Here is a 17,929-nt window from a genome sequence, read left to right as displayed (position 1 = left end):
TGCCCAAGCCATGCCAACTCGTTCCATTTCATCCACTGCATTTCCCCCTGAGTTTATCCAGACTCCTTGTGCAGCCACAAAACAAACCAGAGTGAGGAACTTCACCCAGATGAGCCAAGCAAGGAGGGAGTGGAAGACTTGTTTGTTTTTTGGCTGCATTGATTCCCAGCCTTATCCCACTGCACAGACAGTTGCTCAGCACAAGGGAGGAATCCTTGTGGAGAAAGGTGTTCTAGCCAGATGCACACAGCTGAGATAAGGGAAATGCTCAGGAAGGGTTTGCAGCTGCTACCACTTAAATAATGTTGACCCGCAGCCTATGAATGTGTGTTGCATGGGCTGGTGGTTGGGTTGGCCCAGGGAAAGAGGCCCATAGTCAGAAGCAGGGTTGCATTGAAAACAGTTATTAATACCTTAGAATTTAATTTTATGCTGTTAGAGATATAAAAACTCTCTTCAGCCTGGCTGAAATTTCAGCTACAAAGTGGATAAAGATCACCTAGCAACAGCTCTACCCGTTTCAAAGCTGATACAACTGCAGTACAGAGAAGAATAGAAAATAATGAAGTAGGCTGTGTTTCAGGACAAAATGTCTTGTCTTTTCATTCTCCCTGTTCCCTCTGTGGTAATCAAACTTTGAATCTGAGACAAATAATCAAAACAGGCTTCCTATTTGAAAACAGCATAACCTTGTGTATGACCAGCATTGTGTACATACTGTTTATACTCATTTGGACACTTTCATCTCTGTGTCGCTGTTCAATAATTTACACATAATTAATCATTTTTCCTTCTGCTCACGACTCTGCTGTTGTGTAGCAACACATGCTGGCACGTTTTTCTAATTCTCCATGTTAGAGAACATGCATAAGTCAGGCCTAAATTTACACAGACTGATAAGTCTTTCACTGAGGTTTGGAAAGCCTAGAATGTGTGACATAGTGTGTCTCTGACAAAGCATCCAATTATATTAAAAAAATACAATATTAAAATCATTTTAGCAGATCTAACTCCCAGAAAGTAAAAGGACATGTGAAGATTTTTCTCCCAAAGGAGATTTTTGAGAAGCTGTTTCTGTAGGGCTGAGCTAGATACAGGACTTCACAAAGTGACATTTCTGAAGAATTGATAACATTTTCCAGTAACAGCCTGCACTCTTTCAGAGTGTACAGATTGCAAACCCAAGACTTTAAACTACTCAAAGATCTCAGAAATTCATTTCAGGCCAGTACAGAGTAATTTTCTTACCTTCTTCCCTTTCTGGAGGAACTCAGTCTCTCTGAGTAATTCCCTAAAAGTCCACCTGGACAAGGACATTTTCCACACTGGGTGAAGGTTTGAGGATAAGGATAAGGGTTTTTATCATTAATCTTAACCTAGTTGCAGTAGGTAAAACCAGCAGTGGAAAGACGTAGCATTGACTCCAACTGTAGCTGTATGAACAGCAATGCACCACAGGCACTATGTTCTCTGAGGCCAAGTCTGTTCCATCATGTCCATCATAAAATATCCTTGTCCTGTGAAACCTAGAGTGGTGAGAATGTGAAACAAACATAGGAAGTTACAGACACATTCCAAACAAAAATTTGTTTTTTCCTTTTTCTAAGGAATGCTTGGATGACAAGAATTTACAACCTATTCAACATCATTATTTAAAATGACATTTGCCAGTTTATTCTTAAAGTTCTCTAGATCAGTGGTGCTGCAGATGTAGGATACGCCTCCCTCTCTCTACTTTGGAGCGAGGCTTTTTTGGGAAAGAGTAGCATGTGTTCTTGTACAGCTTGTTCCACAATGCATACCAACAGAAACTAACCTCACAAGAGCAACGTTTGAGCATCTGATTATATATAACCATACATATATATTACCATGACTTAATTTGTATTGAATATATATATTCAGGTTTTATTTTTAAAAAGCCTGTGGGGCTGTCAGGCTGATCTCTCTGCTTTAGTCTGTATTCCCTTCCTTTGCCTTTGGTCAGTTTCTTGGGGTATTTTCAGGACTTCAGGCACCTCAAAAGAGAGACTGTGGTCTTCATTTACTTTTGTGCAGTATGATACACATATTGTGTATAATGAGGTCTTATAAATAAAATCAGGTCTGTATGTATTTTCTCAGGTACTTTATTATAGCTCCTACATGTATTATTCTTCACAGGCTATATATTCACATACAAAATCATAGCATATATATCTATAGGTACAAAATTATGATGCAGAAAGTCTGAGAGAGTGCCTATGGGTAATAATCTTTTCTTTGTGTGACTGATTGCATGAGAAAGATTTCTGCCACTATAGTAACCCAGATCTTAATCATCATGCATGCAGGTTTATAGGCTGAAACACTGCCACTTCCCTTGCTATTTCAGGCTGTTGAGAAGTGATAGCTCTCTGACAGCTATTTCTGCCCCAGTCTGCCTCCTTCACTAACCAGGACTGCAGTTACTCCATTAGTTTTAACCACAGCCTTCAGTCAGGGCAAGCTTTTTACTAAGGTGTCCATATTCAGGCAGTAGAGAAACTAGAAAGTGATTACATCAGAACACTGCTCTACTTTGTGGAATCCAGTCACTCCCCAGCCCAGCTCCAAAGGCTATGAGTCATACTTTCCACTTAATTTAATTAGATGAGTTTCTCATATATCATGTCATACTTTGCCCTACTGCTAGTCATTTACCATCGTGACATTTTAATTGTTTGATTACTTCATCCGTACTCAAAGCACCCTACTATCATATGATTCATTTTATGCAGTAGAACACATGCTTTTCAATGTTACATGTGGATATTTTTTACATTGTGGATTTCCATTGAAAATCATCCTTCAGAGCTGATGCAAGTAAGGCCTCAGTTGTCTAGGTCAAACTGTAAGAACACTAGGGAGACCAGTGTTAGCCTTCCAGGAATGACAGGCATCTTGCTTATAAGCTTGTTGTCCAGCTTCTTATCTCTGATACATCAAACACGCTATCATTTCAGCTGCAGAGGATCAATAGCAGGGCATCTTGTTTTTCAGGCCTGCAAATCACTGCATGAAGTCACAGCTGTTGTCCCTCTTCAAGCACACCAACCCTCTGGACAGACACCTTCTTCTCAGCTAGATCTGCTGAGTAAATCATCTACTAAGTAAATCATCTACTAGGTAAATCATCTGCCACGTCTAAGACTGGTAATGTCTCCCCTTGCAGTGTGAGATTTACATGTCATCAGTGCAGCACACATGTGTTAGGTGGCGTAGACTGATTTGGTTCACTTTCCAAGTGAACACCTACACCACAAAATGGAAAAATAATATTATATGAATCATGTTTGCATACAGTTATGATGATGACCCCAAGCATGATACCCAGTCCAGGGACCCAGATTTAAAGCAGCTTTGCCCCAGTTTCACACCCTATGTTCCCTGCCCATACAGAGATTCACTCCACTGATGGAACTAACACTGTGATACCTTAGAGACTTCAGCTGAAAGGAAGCTTCAAGATTTAAACAGACCTGAGAGGAGGCTGCATATGTAGCAACCATTAGTCTGTTAATTTTATTACTCTTATAAAACTGAGAGTGTAGTCTATATTCTACTGAATGTCTGGGTTGTTTCTGTTTGAAATTTTATTAAGAATTGTATCATAACCTTGCAAGAGGGAATGATTCCAGGAGTTGATTTTGCTATTTTATGCTGTTCCCTGTTTACTTTGGACAGGAAAAGTAACTGTACTTTAACTTGCATCTTTCTCAGTCTGTGAGGTTGTGATGCCCCCTAATGTCACGAAGACTAAACACTGGTAATTTTGTTGCTGACTTTCTCTCAAAGCTCTCTGTAGAAACAACACTGTACATGACATTTTATTTTCTCCAATAGATTGTGGCACTCAAAACTTTGTTTCAACATCCCTTTTTAATATTGTATACATATAAGGAATAAAATAACTTTCTTTTTAAGTGTTACTTTCATTTTCAAACATGAAAACATCATTTGAAAACGTCACCTAACCAAACCTCAGAGGTTAGGTTCTTAAATATTTGTCAACACCAAACAAATAGGAGTCAATTTAAAATGTTGCATTCCTAGAATTTTCTTTTTAAGAGTCAGTGCATACTTAGACATTTTTAAATTTAGAAGCCTACATATGTATTAGAGAACATAACCATAAACAACCATAATCTTAACTTCCACTGAAATCTAAAACTATGCTTTAATTTTACTATTTTTAGTTTTTTTTTTTCTTATGATACCAATAGAATGTAAGTACTATTGGAATGAAATACAAATGCAGTAACAAAGTTAAAATATTTATTCACCAGTACTCATCCACCCCCACAAAAGATTCATGCATGCTGAAATCAGTCATAAAGGAACACTGTACCCCTAAGTCAGTTTGCCATGAACATTAAAATCAATAAGCAAGGAATAAATCAATTGAATCAGTAAATAAAAAACATATTTTTCTATGTTCCATGTACTTGTGAGCTTATTGCATCAGTCGCTTTCCAAGTGAACACCTACACCACAAAGTGGAAAAATAATATTAAATGAATCATGTTTGCATACAGTTAGCTTCTTTCATAGTTACTTTCCCTTAATTAAATTCTTTTGCAATCTCAGTTTAGCTATTAATGTGTTTGCTGGGGGGTTTTTGCTTGTTTCTTTTTTCAAGAAATATATTTACTAGGTAGAGTCAGAAGTGTCTGTTTCATAGAGCATCCCAAGGGATGTTTTTCTTATTGCATTCATTATTTCTTTATGAGCACATGGAAAATAATGCTATACTGAAGCAGAAGAGTAATAGGGTCATTGACCTGTATCACTATAGCAGAGGGCAACACCATGTGTTCTTCTGTCAGGAGAAGTACCTAATTTATAAATTTTCTCTAGAACAGAGGTAACTTACATTAATATTATAAGTAGCTACATAATTTATGACATTAAAAATGTGAAATTATTAATCAGCAATAATTTGGGTAAATGTTCATTATGTAATTAGGAAAAAGAGTTAAAATGTGTGTGTGTCGTTCCTGTGTGGTATTCTTTTAATGGTTTAAAGTCAAGGAAGAACAAAAACTCAGCTCCCCACTACCTAAACCAACATGGCTGAATTGAAACCAAAGCAGTGATACCCATGGCACAGAGGATGAAGTGCGTCCTGGGAAAATGACTTCTTTACTGTAGTGTCTACTCTGCCAGGAAAAGGATTAAAATTGGTGAGCAGAAACCAGAATTAAGTGTACAAGCATCTATGTACCTCTAAGACAAAAGAAAATTGATATACAGTAAAGAGGAATGTTATATAATTGACTATTAACACTTTGCAGTTGTTTTCTCAAAGCAATCCTTGAAATGACCGCTATGGCCACCCTCACAGTCCTTGTTCAGACACAGCCATGTCAGCTTTAGAACATCACAGGAAGACATGAGGGAGTTGGATTCCTCTAGTGGTACACCAGAAGAATCAGATTAACTGTTGGTATATAAGCAAGCAGGACATGCCTGTTCACAAAGAGTGTTTGATGTCACATGCAAACATCACCAGATGCCTGTGTAAATAGTTTCAAGGTGTCTAATATGGCAAAGTCTATATATATGCATATAACATGCAACATCAGCTGTAAACAATTACTTGCCTTGTGCATTGTTAAATAACATATACTCTCCCATTTCAACTACATATTACATATATAAAACATGGTATTTCTGATCTGCAGCTCCTACACTTGTTCAAAAGCATATCAGTCTCTTAAATCTAGGTGATGAGAACAGATTACTGCTCATTCATGATATCTTTTTATACTAATCTTCCCCTCTCCAAATGGTTTCATTCCTAATTTTGGCATACTGCTAACATTACTGCAGGTCGCTCTCAATTTACTGAAATCAGATACTATCTTGCTGTTTCTCTTTGCTTCTCACTCTTTCTGAGCATGCCTTGCAGTTGGTTCACTTTCTTTTCAAGCCAGTATTCACCACCACCTAGTGTCTGACTTGTTGCTTGTTTGTTCTGTAAAGGAAATTATTTCAAACAGCATAAAGTAACATTATAATGGAAGTGCATTTAGCAGTTAGGGAAAATTATATGATTAGTCTTTTGCTGTAGCAAGACCTTCAATTTTAGCTAGGATGAGAATATTACTATCTGATGGTGACAAAAGCCTTAGAAGACAAAATTCAGAAACTTCTAACATAGTATAAGAACCTAATGACTCAGTTATGCAAACTACCTAGCTGAATACCTGCATTACTATGAGAGGATATTGTAGGGAAGAAACTATGTCTAATAAAATCCAGTTATAAAATGTGTGAGGAAAATGTGTAATGAAGTTTGTAATGAATTCTAGACAGATGAAATTATTTTCATTGTTTCAATGTATTCACAGAACTTAAGGGCTTCCTATTAAATCTGTACACACAGCTCTAGTTAGTTCTGCAAGCTGTGGCAAAGGCAGCATACCTGGCTTATGGCAAAACAGAAAGTGCAGACAGAACAGTACTGAAATGTAAGTAACTAGAAAATTAGGTACAAAATTAATCTATTGCTGTTGTTTCCTAATGCTTCACTGAAGCCATCTGTACTGGTTTTCGCTGATGATGCCAACGTAACTAAGATCAAAGTTACAAGGTACTTCTATAACTTGAGTTATAAGATATCAATATAAGCTAAATCATGACTTTTTATATATAAATGTAACCTGATATATAAATATAACCTGATATCAATATAACCTAAATCATTACTTTTTATATAGCTATATAACCTGATACTTATATAACCTGAATCATAACTTTTTATACAATGTAATGGCTAGTATATGGTTAACTAGTTGCTTAATGCTGAATAGGCAAAAAAAAAGAGGAAAAAACTCACCACGTGGATAGTTTTAGAGATGGATAACTATAGTACTAATGAAAAATTGGCAAATGCAAAGCCAATTAGCCACAAAACAAAGAATTTATGCCTGTTAAGACCGAACAGACAAAGGAACACTGTAATTGTGCATGCTCTGAAGACAAAGTTGAAAAGTTCAGATGTGAAGAAGACCTTGGAAGCCTTCATCAAAGACCCCCAAATTGGGGAGGTGCAAGCACAGTGCAAAAGTATGATCTAATAACCATGAGATCACACGATGTAAATTTGTTCTGGCATGTATGTGATGATGTAGTGACATAGTGATACTAAGCAACACTTACTGTACAAATATACCACAGCACAAGGGTGGGTGAGTTAGGTGGAGATATCCCTCTCACCACCAATGCTGCAATAAACAAATACCTGCTCTACAAACATTGGTCTTTGGGGATTTATTTCCAGCCTTTTGGACATCACTGAGATAGTTAATTTTCATAGTAATAGCTTGTAGGGTGCTGCATTTTGCATTTGTGACCAAAACAGTATTGGGAACACTGGGATACTTTAGCTAATGCTGAATAGGTCTTGCACTGCATCAAGATCTTTTCTGCTTCTCATGCTGCCCTGGCAGTGAGCAGGCTGGGGGTGCACAGGAATTTGTCAGGGGACACAGATGGAACAGCTGGTACAGTTGACCCCAACTGACCAAAGAGATATGCCAGACCATATGATATTGTTCTCAGTAATAAGAAATGGGAGAAAGAGTGGACATTTGGAGTTACAGTGTTTTTCTTCCCAAGTCATCGTTGTGAATGATGAAGCCCAGCTTTCCTGGAAATGGCTAAACTCATGCCTACCAATGGGAAACAGTAAATAAATTCCTTAATTTTCCTTATATTTATTTCAACCTCTGATCTTTCTCACTTTCACCCTTCTGATTCTCTCCCCAATCCTGCCACAGGCAGGAGGGAGTAAGTGGCTGTGTGGCTTTAGTTGCTAGAAGAGTTAAGTCAGGCCACACCTTAAAATATTCCTTCACATGGACAAACACTTCAGGGCTACAATTCTTCAGCTGAGTCCACGTAACAGACCTCTTAAAGCCAAGGGAGAATTTTCACTGGCATTCTGTATGGAAACAAAGTTTTTGTTTCTTTCTGCATGCCATCTTTCTAGGTGTGCTTTTTTTCACAAAAGAAACAGAAGGCCTAGGACAGAGGTATCTCTGCCACACTAGCAAGCCTGTTACATCCTGATTAGAATAAGCTGCACTACTAGAAGGATTCACCTACTTCCACATCCACTTCTGGCTATAAGGGAACATCTGGCAAAAAGTAAAACCTGAGGAATTATGTCTGTCCAAGCCTCCAGCTATTTTCAACTCAGGCTGTTTCCCAAACCTGATGCAGCCTGCTACTTCAGTAACCATGGATTACATTCTCTTTGAAGCACCTGCTCACTCTTCCCCGAGACCTGTAAACTCTGTATTTGCTGCAGCCTTTGCTGGCTGCTCCTGTGGCTGGACAAATGATCCCCCCAGCTGTTTCCAGCTGAGGTCCTGTTACTTTCCTGTAGTGGCTCGAAGGGGCTCACTCAGAATCACAGAACCCATTAGGTTGTAAAAGTCCTCTGAGATTTGAGTCCAACCTATGACCAAACACCATGGCACCAAGTGCCACGTCCAGTCTTTCCTTAACCACCTCCAGGGTGATTTCACCACCTCCTTGGGCAGCCCATCCCAATACCTAATCATGCTTGTGAAGAAATTTCTTCTAACGTCCAGCCTAAACCTCCCCGGTGCAGCTTATGACTCTTCTCTTGTAGTACTGCTGGTTGCCTGAGAGAATAGGCCGAACCCCAGCGGGCTGCCGCCTTCTCTCAGTCAGTTGTAGAGAGCTATACAATTCCCCTTGAGCCTCCTTTTCTCCAGGCTAAAAACCCCCAGCTCCCTCAGGCGCTTATTATAGATTTTGCACTCCAGCCCCTTCACCAGCTTTGGGGCCCCTCTCTGCACCAAGAGGAGGAGCCTGTAGCAGCTGGTGACCACCTCCCCTCGCAGCCCACCCCGCTTCCCAGGCTGAATGAGGAGCTCTAGTTTACGCTGACCTCTTCCCGGCCGGGCACCACCCCTGGTCGCGGAGCCCCGGAAGCGGAAGCGGCTCCCGGCGCTCCGTGTGCGGCGGCGGCCGAGGCGGACCGGGTCTGAATGGAGGCGCCGCGGGCGAGGGGCCGCTGAGCGCCCCGGGGCCGCCCCGCACCCCGCGTCCCCTCCCCGCCTCCCTCCCTTCCCCCCACCCCCCGGGGCCGCCCGGGCCCCGCCATGTCCTACAACAAGATCCCGCCGCGCTGGCTCCACTGCCCCAGGAGGGGACAGCCCGTGGCAGGTGAGCGCCCGGCCCAGTCCGGCCTTGCCCGGCCCTGGGGCGGCAGCGGGCGCGGCCCCCTCCCCTGCGGCGCTCCGCTGCCCGCCCGTCCCGCTCCTCCTCATCGCCGGGAGCCTCCGCGGCCTCTCGCTCTCCGTCCCGGCCGGAGCTCTTTGTCACGGGGCTACGGCTGTGCACTGCTCCACGCCGAGCTCCAGGCCGGTGTTTGTCCCGGACCTGACTCCCGTTGGGTGGCTGTTCTCCTTAAAGCCCGGCCCGCAGCAGCAGCGCCGGGCTCGCCCTCCCCTCGGCCGGTGCCCCTGTCTGACACGGTCTCGCCCCGGCCTCACCCAGGGGTGCGGGGGTACGGCCCCTCTCCTGCCCCCCGGAGCCTTAGTGCTGGGCTCTCGCTTCTCATTGGTTCAGTTTCGGGCTGAACTTTTCCTGTCTGTCACGTCTGATGAGAGATACCACAGCCAGGCATGCAGAAGGTGCCGTACTGGAGCTACTAAGTTGATAAAAGGCTTAGAGCATTTTTCTTAGGAGAAAAAGCTAAGAGAACTGAACTTGTTCAGCCTCGAGAAGAGGTGACTGAGAGGGGATCTCATTAATGTGTATAAATATCTAAAGGGGTGGGCGGTCAGGAAGATGGAACGAGGATCAGTGGTGCTGAGCAGTAGGACAAGAGGCAATGGGCAGAAACTGATGGACAGGAAGTTCTACCTGAATATGAGGAAGAGCTTCTTTACTGTGCAGGTGACTGAACTGGAACAGATTGCCCCGAGAGATTGTTGAGTCTCCCTTACTGGAGATATTCAAGAGCCATCAGGATGTAGTCTTGTGCAGTGTGCTGTAGGATGACTTCTTGAGCAGGGAGGTTGGACCAGATGACCCTCTGTGGTCCCTTCCACCTTGACCAATTTTGTGATACCAGTCCTCTGTGCAGCCTCTTCCATGTTTGATTCTTTTTTTCTGAAATGCTCTGAAGTCTTATCTGTGTCAGTTTGTTAATTCTGCTGACTTGACAGTGACCTTCCAGTCACCAATGTGCTCCTGAGTGCTTTAGCTGGAAAATGAGTTAAAGTCTAACACTCCAGTGTTACACTTGTATTTCAGAGTTTGTCAGTGGTTGCTGTCTTCTTGGATATTCTTGCCCATAATGCACTGTCTTGGTTGTTACTCAGTATCTAGTCTTCTGGCATATTGTGGCAGTGAATTCCGTATCATCTAGATACATATTTTTGCTTGTGTGTTAGCTGTCATTCTGACTTCAGGTGAATGTTTCCTCTGCTGTCTGGTATGAGATAAAGTAAACAAACGTGTCTTTTCAGTTTTCTCAAGTTCTTCTTTTCTTTATAGTGCAAGCAGTTCCTGCCTCCAGTTATTCTTTTTCTCCAATATTTTCTAGTTTTCACTCCTCTCATATCCCTCTCTATGATGATGTGAAGGTATGTTTTCAAAACACGACGTGTGCTACTCAGTGTGTTATTTAAACTGGCACTGTACCATGATTTGCTTAATAGTTACAACTCCTGTGTTTTCTATCCCACATTTCCACGTCATCTTACATTTTTTGATGGCAGCTGGTTGTGGAGTGGAAGACACTGATGACTATATTTAGAACCTGGTGAGACATCTCAGTTGGTTTAATCCTCAATAATCATCAATATACATTATTTGGCATTTGTCAGTATTTAACATCAGTTGTTCATTTTGTACTTGATGGTTTCCATCAAGTTCCTTACACTTCTCTGAACTTGGCTCAGTTAAATAACAGTGTTGTTGGATTGCTCATGTCCATTATCTCTTTCTCCTGATCATGGCCGCACGAATTACTTTGTATCTAATGAGGGGGATTTGATAGCCTAAGCCTTTGACCATGACAAAAATGGACTAATGATTCTTTATTCTGTGTTTTTCTTCTCAGCAAGTTCTTGATCTCTGTTAGTTGTGGCTTTTGTTTGTCTGTCTTTTGAGCCATGGTTTCTCAGAAACAGCAACCTAGAGTAAGCATGAATGAGGGTCATCAGTGTGTCATCTGCTGTGCCATCACTACTTGTGTGTTTGTTTATTCAGGAACTGCAAGGTAATTCTTTTCCATTCCATGCGATCATGCACAGGAAGTTAATGCAAAGTAAAAAAACTGGAAGTGCTTGGCTCATTTCTTTGTGTCCTTTATCAGGATGTGTTCTTGTTCACCTGATTTTTAGTTTTTTTAGTGTGAACAGCTTACCAAAAGTAATGGTATGTCACTGGTCTTCTTCCCTTTTTTGCTGTTTTACATTCAAAGACATCTAGCAGTTTTATGTGAGATGATTTTAAGGGTTTAATTGATGTTGGTACTATCTCCCAGATGTTACATTCTAGTTTTAATTAGTGTTTTAATCAGATTTCTAAGCACCTGTATGTGACTTTATTTCCATCTGATAGTGTATTAGTAATAGTGTAGCTAAGCAAGTTTAGTATGGCTTCTGTGGACTCATATTAATTGAGTGTTTGATTGTGATGTTCTTGTCTCATGGTTGTGGCATCTAGAATTTCTAGATGACCTCAAGACAAATACTAATGAGGCCTGAAACTCTCCTGTTGGTGAGATTGGGTTCATTCAGGTTAACAGTACTCTTTATCCTGGACAACATGAATTCGTCTATGTCTCCCATTATTTTCCTGTTCAGTTCTTTAAATATTGGTAGTTTTGTGCCACTTTCTGGTTTTATCCTCAGAATCGCACATTTTCACATTTATTGCATTGTAGTAGAACTTAATTCATTTTGATGAAAAGAGCTTTTGCTGAATGCTTAGCTCTGAAGTGATCAGGTTGCTTCAGCCTTACTGCCTTGGCAGCACCATCCCAGCAAGTATCTGCTTTTCATGACCACTGAAAACCCATTCTCTTGGCAATCTTGCCATGAAAAGTGCTACCAAGATACGGAAGAAGAGGCATGAAAAGTGTCTGTGCAGCGTTTTCCAGCCTCCTTCTATTGATGCATATTAGTAAACCCTGTTCTAGACACACATGTAGCATGCAGAACTCTGGGATATTATGGAAAACATCCATATTGCATATGAGAAAGCACCTTAAATAAGAGTAATGCTTCTGATTCAGGAAGTTTCTGAGCTATAGCTTGTTGTAGTTGGGGAGAATAATCTGGATGATGGATTGTCATTGGCATTGTTTTACTCTCTTTCCTAGTTGTCTGTTATTGGCCTGTGTTGGTGATGACATACTAGGTGAAATGGATGCTTTGATCCAGCATAGTTCTCTTGAATCAGAAAACTGTTACTTTGTAGAGATACTGCTTTTTTTTTAATTGTGGATTTTACTGTTTAATTTTATTCCCTTAAGCTCACACTTTTCCTAGTCTAGCCTTCCTAATCAATGCTCAATCTAAACATACCATGGTCATCCTTAATTATGTATGTCATGTTTTGAGTTGATAACTTCATGTCACAGAAAATCAGGCTAAATTAAAAGTATTTTTTCACTCGTATGCTCTGGAATTTGAAGATAAAAAATGTGACAAAGTTAGAGCATGTACGTGTAGAAAATGTGATATCTTACATTGTTCACTTTAATTTCCCTCAGATTTATCCACTTGATGTCTGTGCTCTGATATACTGGGCTCTTATTTTTAGAATTTTTACCCGTTTTTCAGCCTAAAGAAATACCATCTGCTAGACAGGTAATTAATTTGGAAAATGGTTTTTAGTAGCCACTTTCCAGAACTATTTGAAAAATTTGAACATAATTGTGGAAGTAGGTAATAATCTGTTGTCAGGGTTCCAGTAACATTTTGAAGTTAATTTGGAAATTCTATTGAGGAGTTACAGTTAGTGTCATAATGTAGTTGAGGTACTTGAATGACTTGGGATGCTTTGATGTTCATGTAAAGTATTACTTTGTTTTTTAATCTTCAAAAGCTTATGCATGGAGGCTTAAGTTGAGTTGCAATCAGGTGTTACTGCATCACTTCTTTAGCACAAATGTAAGGCAAAACTGTAGAAGAGACAGTAGCTACTGCCTCCTTTATACTTGCCTATATTACACAAAAAGTTTGGAAATATTTTTAGAATTAAAGCTTAGATTTTCAGTAGCTTGATGATGCTTTATGAGAGGCTTGTATGCACATGGGGAGGAAGTTTTTCAAGCATCTGTACAAAAACCAAATTACACATTTTCCAGGTAGAGAAGAAACTGGAATTTATAGAAGCTGAGCACCTAAATACTTCCAAATATCTGTGTTTCAGCTTTGAAAGTCATAGTAAATGGGCTCTATATGAAATATTCATCACTTCCACAGCTGTCTGTAGATGTTCAAATGCTGCAGGGGATGCTGACTAGACGACTTTGTCTTTTCCTGTCAGTGAACAGGAATGTATTTTGGTTGCTGAAAAAGAAATCAGAGTGCAAATCAGACACTAAATCAAGATTTGCTACTAGGAAGAGCATGAACATGTTCATTCTCTGTTCCTGAAGATGGAGAAAAGGAGAGTCTTCTGTGCGACTGTACAGGCTCATATCAGATACTACAAGAAACAATTGTAACCTCTAGACACTTTTCCCACTCTTTTCCCAGCATCTTGTAAAGGATGGTGTTTTTTTCATGTAGCCATTGACTCTTTTGTCAGTGCAGCTCCTATTCTTGAGTGCTGTGGTGAAAAAAGCTTAGTTACCTTCTTTGTGTTCCATAATGAATGAGTAGATATGTTAGTATGGGTGTGACAAGTGGCAAAGTCAAAAAAAAACTGTCAAGCACAATGTTGTTTTTCAAAAATTAGGGTGATGATAGATTTTTGCATATAGATAATGTAAATTTAGGATTTGCATAATCAGTCTGTACAGAGGAGTATTGCAAGTTAAAGTGGAAGGGCTAGTAGAGAGAGAGGCTGAATGATAGTGTTGAAGGTGACAAGGAACACAAAGAAGCAAGAAAATTAGTTGAAAAAGAAAAAGATAGTTGAAGAGCTGAGAAATGGAGGGGAGGTATCCAACCCAACAGCTTTTACCAGGGTGGGTGGAGGGTGTGTAACTGTTGAGATGAAAAGGCAAAGGGCAATAAAGGGAATTTTTTCTAACAGTCAAACAAGTTGAAGTGATTATAATTTATTACCATTTAACATGAGTGTTGATTGTATGACAGAATAACTCTCCTTTTAGATGTAAATTTTGGAACGATCTCAAGGGAAAAGTGAGGCTGTTTCTCATGCTGCCTACTAACATCTAACCTGAGCTAACCAGTTCCTTAAAGCTTCATAGTTTCCACATCTGTCTGTCTTCTGTGGTTTCTAATGTCTATTTCATGGAAGATAGATGCTTATTTGAGACTACACAGAGTGTTGCTAACATTTTTTTTGCAGGGATCCTTACTGTATGTTATGTTTGCAGGTATTCAAAGCTGATGTTTACATGATTGGATGACAAACTGTTATTTTAAAATGCTCTTTTCAAGTTTTCAACTGTACTGAATTTAAATTTTCTATACTCTTGTGCTGTAGCCCTCCCAACTTAAATCACACCAAAAGTTAGCAAAAACTGTTAAATTACTCCATTTTAGATGAACAGACTTGTATTTCCTTTAAACTTTTAAATTTACTTGTGAATTCTGAGAACTCATAACTAAAAAATATTCCAATTTACTGTTGACTCTACTATTTCTGCAATTATTTATTGTTGAAAGTAAATGTCTAAAACTGCTCAGCATGTTGGTTTGAAATGCTAAGTTGTAACTGTACATATGCATAAAATAGTGCAAAATTTTATTATCTTTCACAGGGAAGTTTTTACCTTTGAAGACAATGTTAGGACCAAGATATGATGAACAGGTTGCTGAAGAAAATCGTTTTCACCCGAGTATGTTATCCAACTACTTAAAGAGTCTGAAGGTAAAGTTAAATTTTCTAATAATTGAAACATTTCTCTCATTATTAATATTTATTCAAGTGTTGCTTTTCAGATCTAAGGAAAAAGTTGTTGATGGCTTTGTTTGGGACACCTGTAGAGAAAATTTTTTTTGTTTGTTTACGTTTCCAGGTCTCCTCTGCAATTAATGGATTTCCAAAAGTGTTTTCTTACAGGTTAGAATTATCGAGACCAAACAAACCCAGGTCCCTCAGCTGTTCCTCATAAGAGACCCTTCATGAGCCTTGTTGCTGTTCTCTGTTCACCCTTCAGCACCTCAATGTCCTTTTTAAAGTGAGGGCCCCAGAACTGAACACAGCACTCGATATGTGGGCGCACCAGTGCTGAGTGCAGGGAGATGATCACTGCCCTGGTCCTGCTGGCCACACCATTGCTGATACAGGCCAGGTGCCATTGGCCTTCTCGGCCACTTGGGCAGCACAGCATTGGCTGATACGGAGGCAGCTGTCAACCAGCACCCCCTGTGTCCCTTTCTGCCGAGCAGCTCTCAAGCCACTCCTCCCCCTGCCTGTCGCACTGCCCGGGGCTGCTGCGACAGGACCCTGCACTTTGCCTTATTAAACCTTGTGGCATCCACCACTACAGACTTGCGGTTCTGGCTCGCTTCTTCATTCACTGTTTTGCCCATTTCTATCTGTGTGCTTCACTTTGGATGTTGTTCTGGGCTGTAACACAACTGTGACAATGAAGGTGGGAACGGGACATTTCCAGCCTTTCATGTAGGTCTCTGTAGTGTTGTGGCCGGTCCAGTGCATCTGCAGGTGTAGGAAAAGGGATTTTGAGCCTGCTAGGTAAAGAAAGGCCTACCACCTAATTAATTTAATTGGTTATTAAACTTTATATAGAAGTTTAGTGCCACTTGTTCTGATTGTCTCTATGAGATGAATCATGCAAGTGGTGTTTTTTCTGTGGGTTTTTTCATTAGTTTTTGCTGTTGATTGAAGTTAAATTAATTCTGAATTTGTTTAACAGTATCAGACCTGAAACATCAGAAGAATTAGGTGACTAAAAGATGGGAATCCCCTTTTTATTAATCTTATTTAAGTTTAGGTATGAAGTAGATGGTGAACTACTCAGTGTAGCAGTGGTAGGAGTACCTGTGCAGTAATGCGGTAAGAAAGTACGATCAGTGAAGCATATGTGCCTGTTCTCAGTGCTTGAACTGGTAGGATTTTTCTTATTAGAGTTCTTGCATCTGTGCTTATATGATCCACTCTAATCATAGAGGATCAAACAAAACTCTCTGTGAATAAAATTGTAAGAATCCTGAGGTTCAAAGTATTTCGTAAAAGAATATTAAAACCAAATGAGGTTAAATATTGATACCAAAAAATGGATATAGTTTATTTAACAGTAAAAGAAACAAAGAGAAAGAGACAGAAATAGAAAAAAGAGGTGGGTAGGGCACAGAAAGGGTGACAGGGTCAGATTAAATAGAAACATATCAACCTTTCATGGGTCCCAATGACATCTTGCTGCTCCCCTCTTGGTCTTCTTGGTGGGCAGGGTCCTTCACCACAAAGTATAGAATCCAGTGGATTAATATACTTTTGGTTCAGGTGGGAATGCCCAGGTGCCTCTCCTGAGCAGGGGAAGGTTGGCACTGTCCCTTGCAAGGTTCTGTGTCAGTTGCATCATTTTGCATCACGTGCAGTGCTCTGGTGCAGGGTCTGGGGAGCCATTCAGGGGGCCTCTGATGGACCATGACACCCCCTCTGCTGTCCCTCACGTGAATGTCCTGTAGATGTGATGTTCCTGGGGTGGGGGTCCCCACAGCTGAGCTAGTCTGTGCAGGGCATTCACTGCCTCTGCCCGGAGGTTACACACCCAAAACCTCTCCTCCTCCCCCGGGCTGGGCGAGAGTCTGTGCAGACCTGCAGCAGATAAGCCTGGAGCTATGGCTCCACCCTGAAGCTGCTGGGCTTAATTCTGCTGAGGAAGTATTCTTCTCCCCCAGCCCAGACCTGAGAATTTTGTCAGTTTTACCTTATCTCAGATCAGCTTACAGTCCAGGGCCTCAGTCAGGGGACCCATTCAGGGTGGGCTTTGGTGATGCAGCTTTTATTGGTGTAGCTTCATTATACAGTTTTAATGGACAAAAATCCTTAATAAAAATGTTTAAACCATAAACTCTAATATTTCAGTATCTGACATGTGCATCTAAATTCTACTTGAGTTCCTCTTGTATGTATTACATTATTTTTGACTCTGACTGGATGTGATAGGCATACCTGGAATTTTTCCCAAAGCAATTTTATTCCTATTTTAAAATAATTTAAAATTCTGTGTATATTTTGAAGTAACAGAGAATTTCACAACCTTACTCAGAATTTCTAAATGCTTGTCTCCTTAGTGATTTGCCACCAAAAAGAAATAATGGTGGTGAGACTCTGTAGACTTTCCAGTAGTCACATCTGTCAGTTCTCTTGTAATGCTATAAATTCATGTCTTGAGTGACATCAGATTATTAGAATTTGATAGTAAAATTAGTAGCATGAGGATCCCAACTTATATTTTAGTAATTTTGATTAACAAGCAGAACATAGAATTTCTCTCAAACTTTCTGTTCTCGTCAGATCTATTACATTGTATTGGACCCTGGCATTGTTGATGAGTATGTGCTGTTTGAAAATATATATTTATTTTTTATTTGCCAAGTTATGTAGTGGTTACTGGAGTGCTCCATTTGTAGATTAGCAATTTGCCAACAGGCCAGCAATGTAATAAACGTGAAATTGAGGAGCCCTGTAAGAATGAGTTTTCCCACCCAGAGTGAAAGTATCTCACTGTGAGTGGTTCTTGTAA

At 40.3% G+C, this 17,929-nt stretch overlaps 1 protein-coding gene and 1 long non-coding RNA gene across 5 annotated transcripts in view; one reads left to right on the top strand and one right to left on the bottom strand.

The window, feature by feature from the left end:
- Positions 1-2,111: 2,111 nt before the first annotated feature.
- LOC137470545 (uncharacterized) lies at positions 2,112-6,694 on the bottom strand. The gene is made up of 2 exons (XR_010997119.1): positions 5,309-6,694; positions 2,112-3,108 (listed from the first exon to the last, which is right to left on the bottom strand). It is a non-coding gene; the product is annotated as an uncharacterized lncRNA (long non-coding RNA).
- A 2,365-nt stretch (positions 6,695-9,059) lies between these two features.
- RNGTT (RNA guanylyltransferase and 5'-phosphatase) overlaps positions 9,060-17,929 on the top strand; it is a 168,700-nt gene continuing 159,830 nt past the window's right edge. Inside the window, exons 1-2 of one of the 4 annotated variants that reach the window (XM_068184022.1) lie at positions 9,060-9,225; positions 14,978-15,087. In XM_068184022.1, the coding sequence (XP_068040123.1) occupies positions 9,162-9,225; positions 14,978-15,087 (174 nt within the window). In that variant the 5' untranslated portion in view covers positions 9,060-9,161. Of the gene's footprint in view, positions 9,226-11,773; positions 11,794-11,983; positions 12,063-14,977; positions 15,088-17,929 lie in introns of those variants that run through there. The other 3 variants (XM_068184019.1, XM_068184021.1, XM_068184020.1) reach the window with 3 other exon arrangements.

Source organism: Anomalospiza imberbis, chromosome 3 (genome assembly GCF_031753505.1).
Source record: "Anomalospiza imberbis isolate Cuckoo-Finch-1a 21T00152 chromosome 3, ASM3175350v1, whole genome shotgun sequence".
In the NCBI taxonomy this organism is placed as follows: domain Eukaryota; kingdom Metazoa; phylum Chordata; class Aves; order Passeriformes; family Viduidae; genus Anomalospiza; species Anomalospiza imberbis.
Note: the sequence above shows the minus strand (reverse complement) of the source record. Positions and strands in the feature narration are given on the sequence as shown.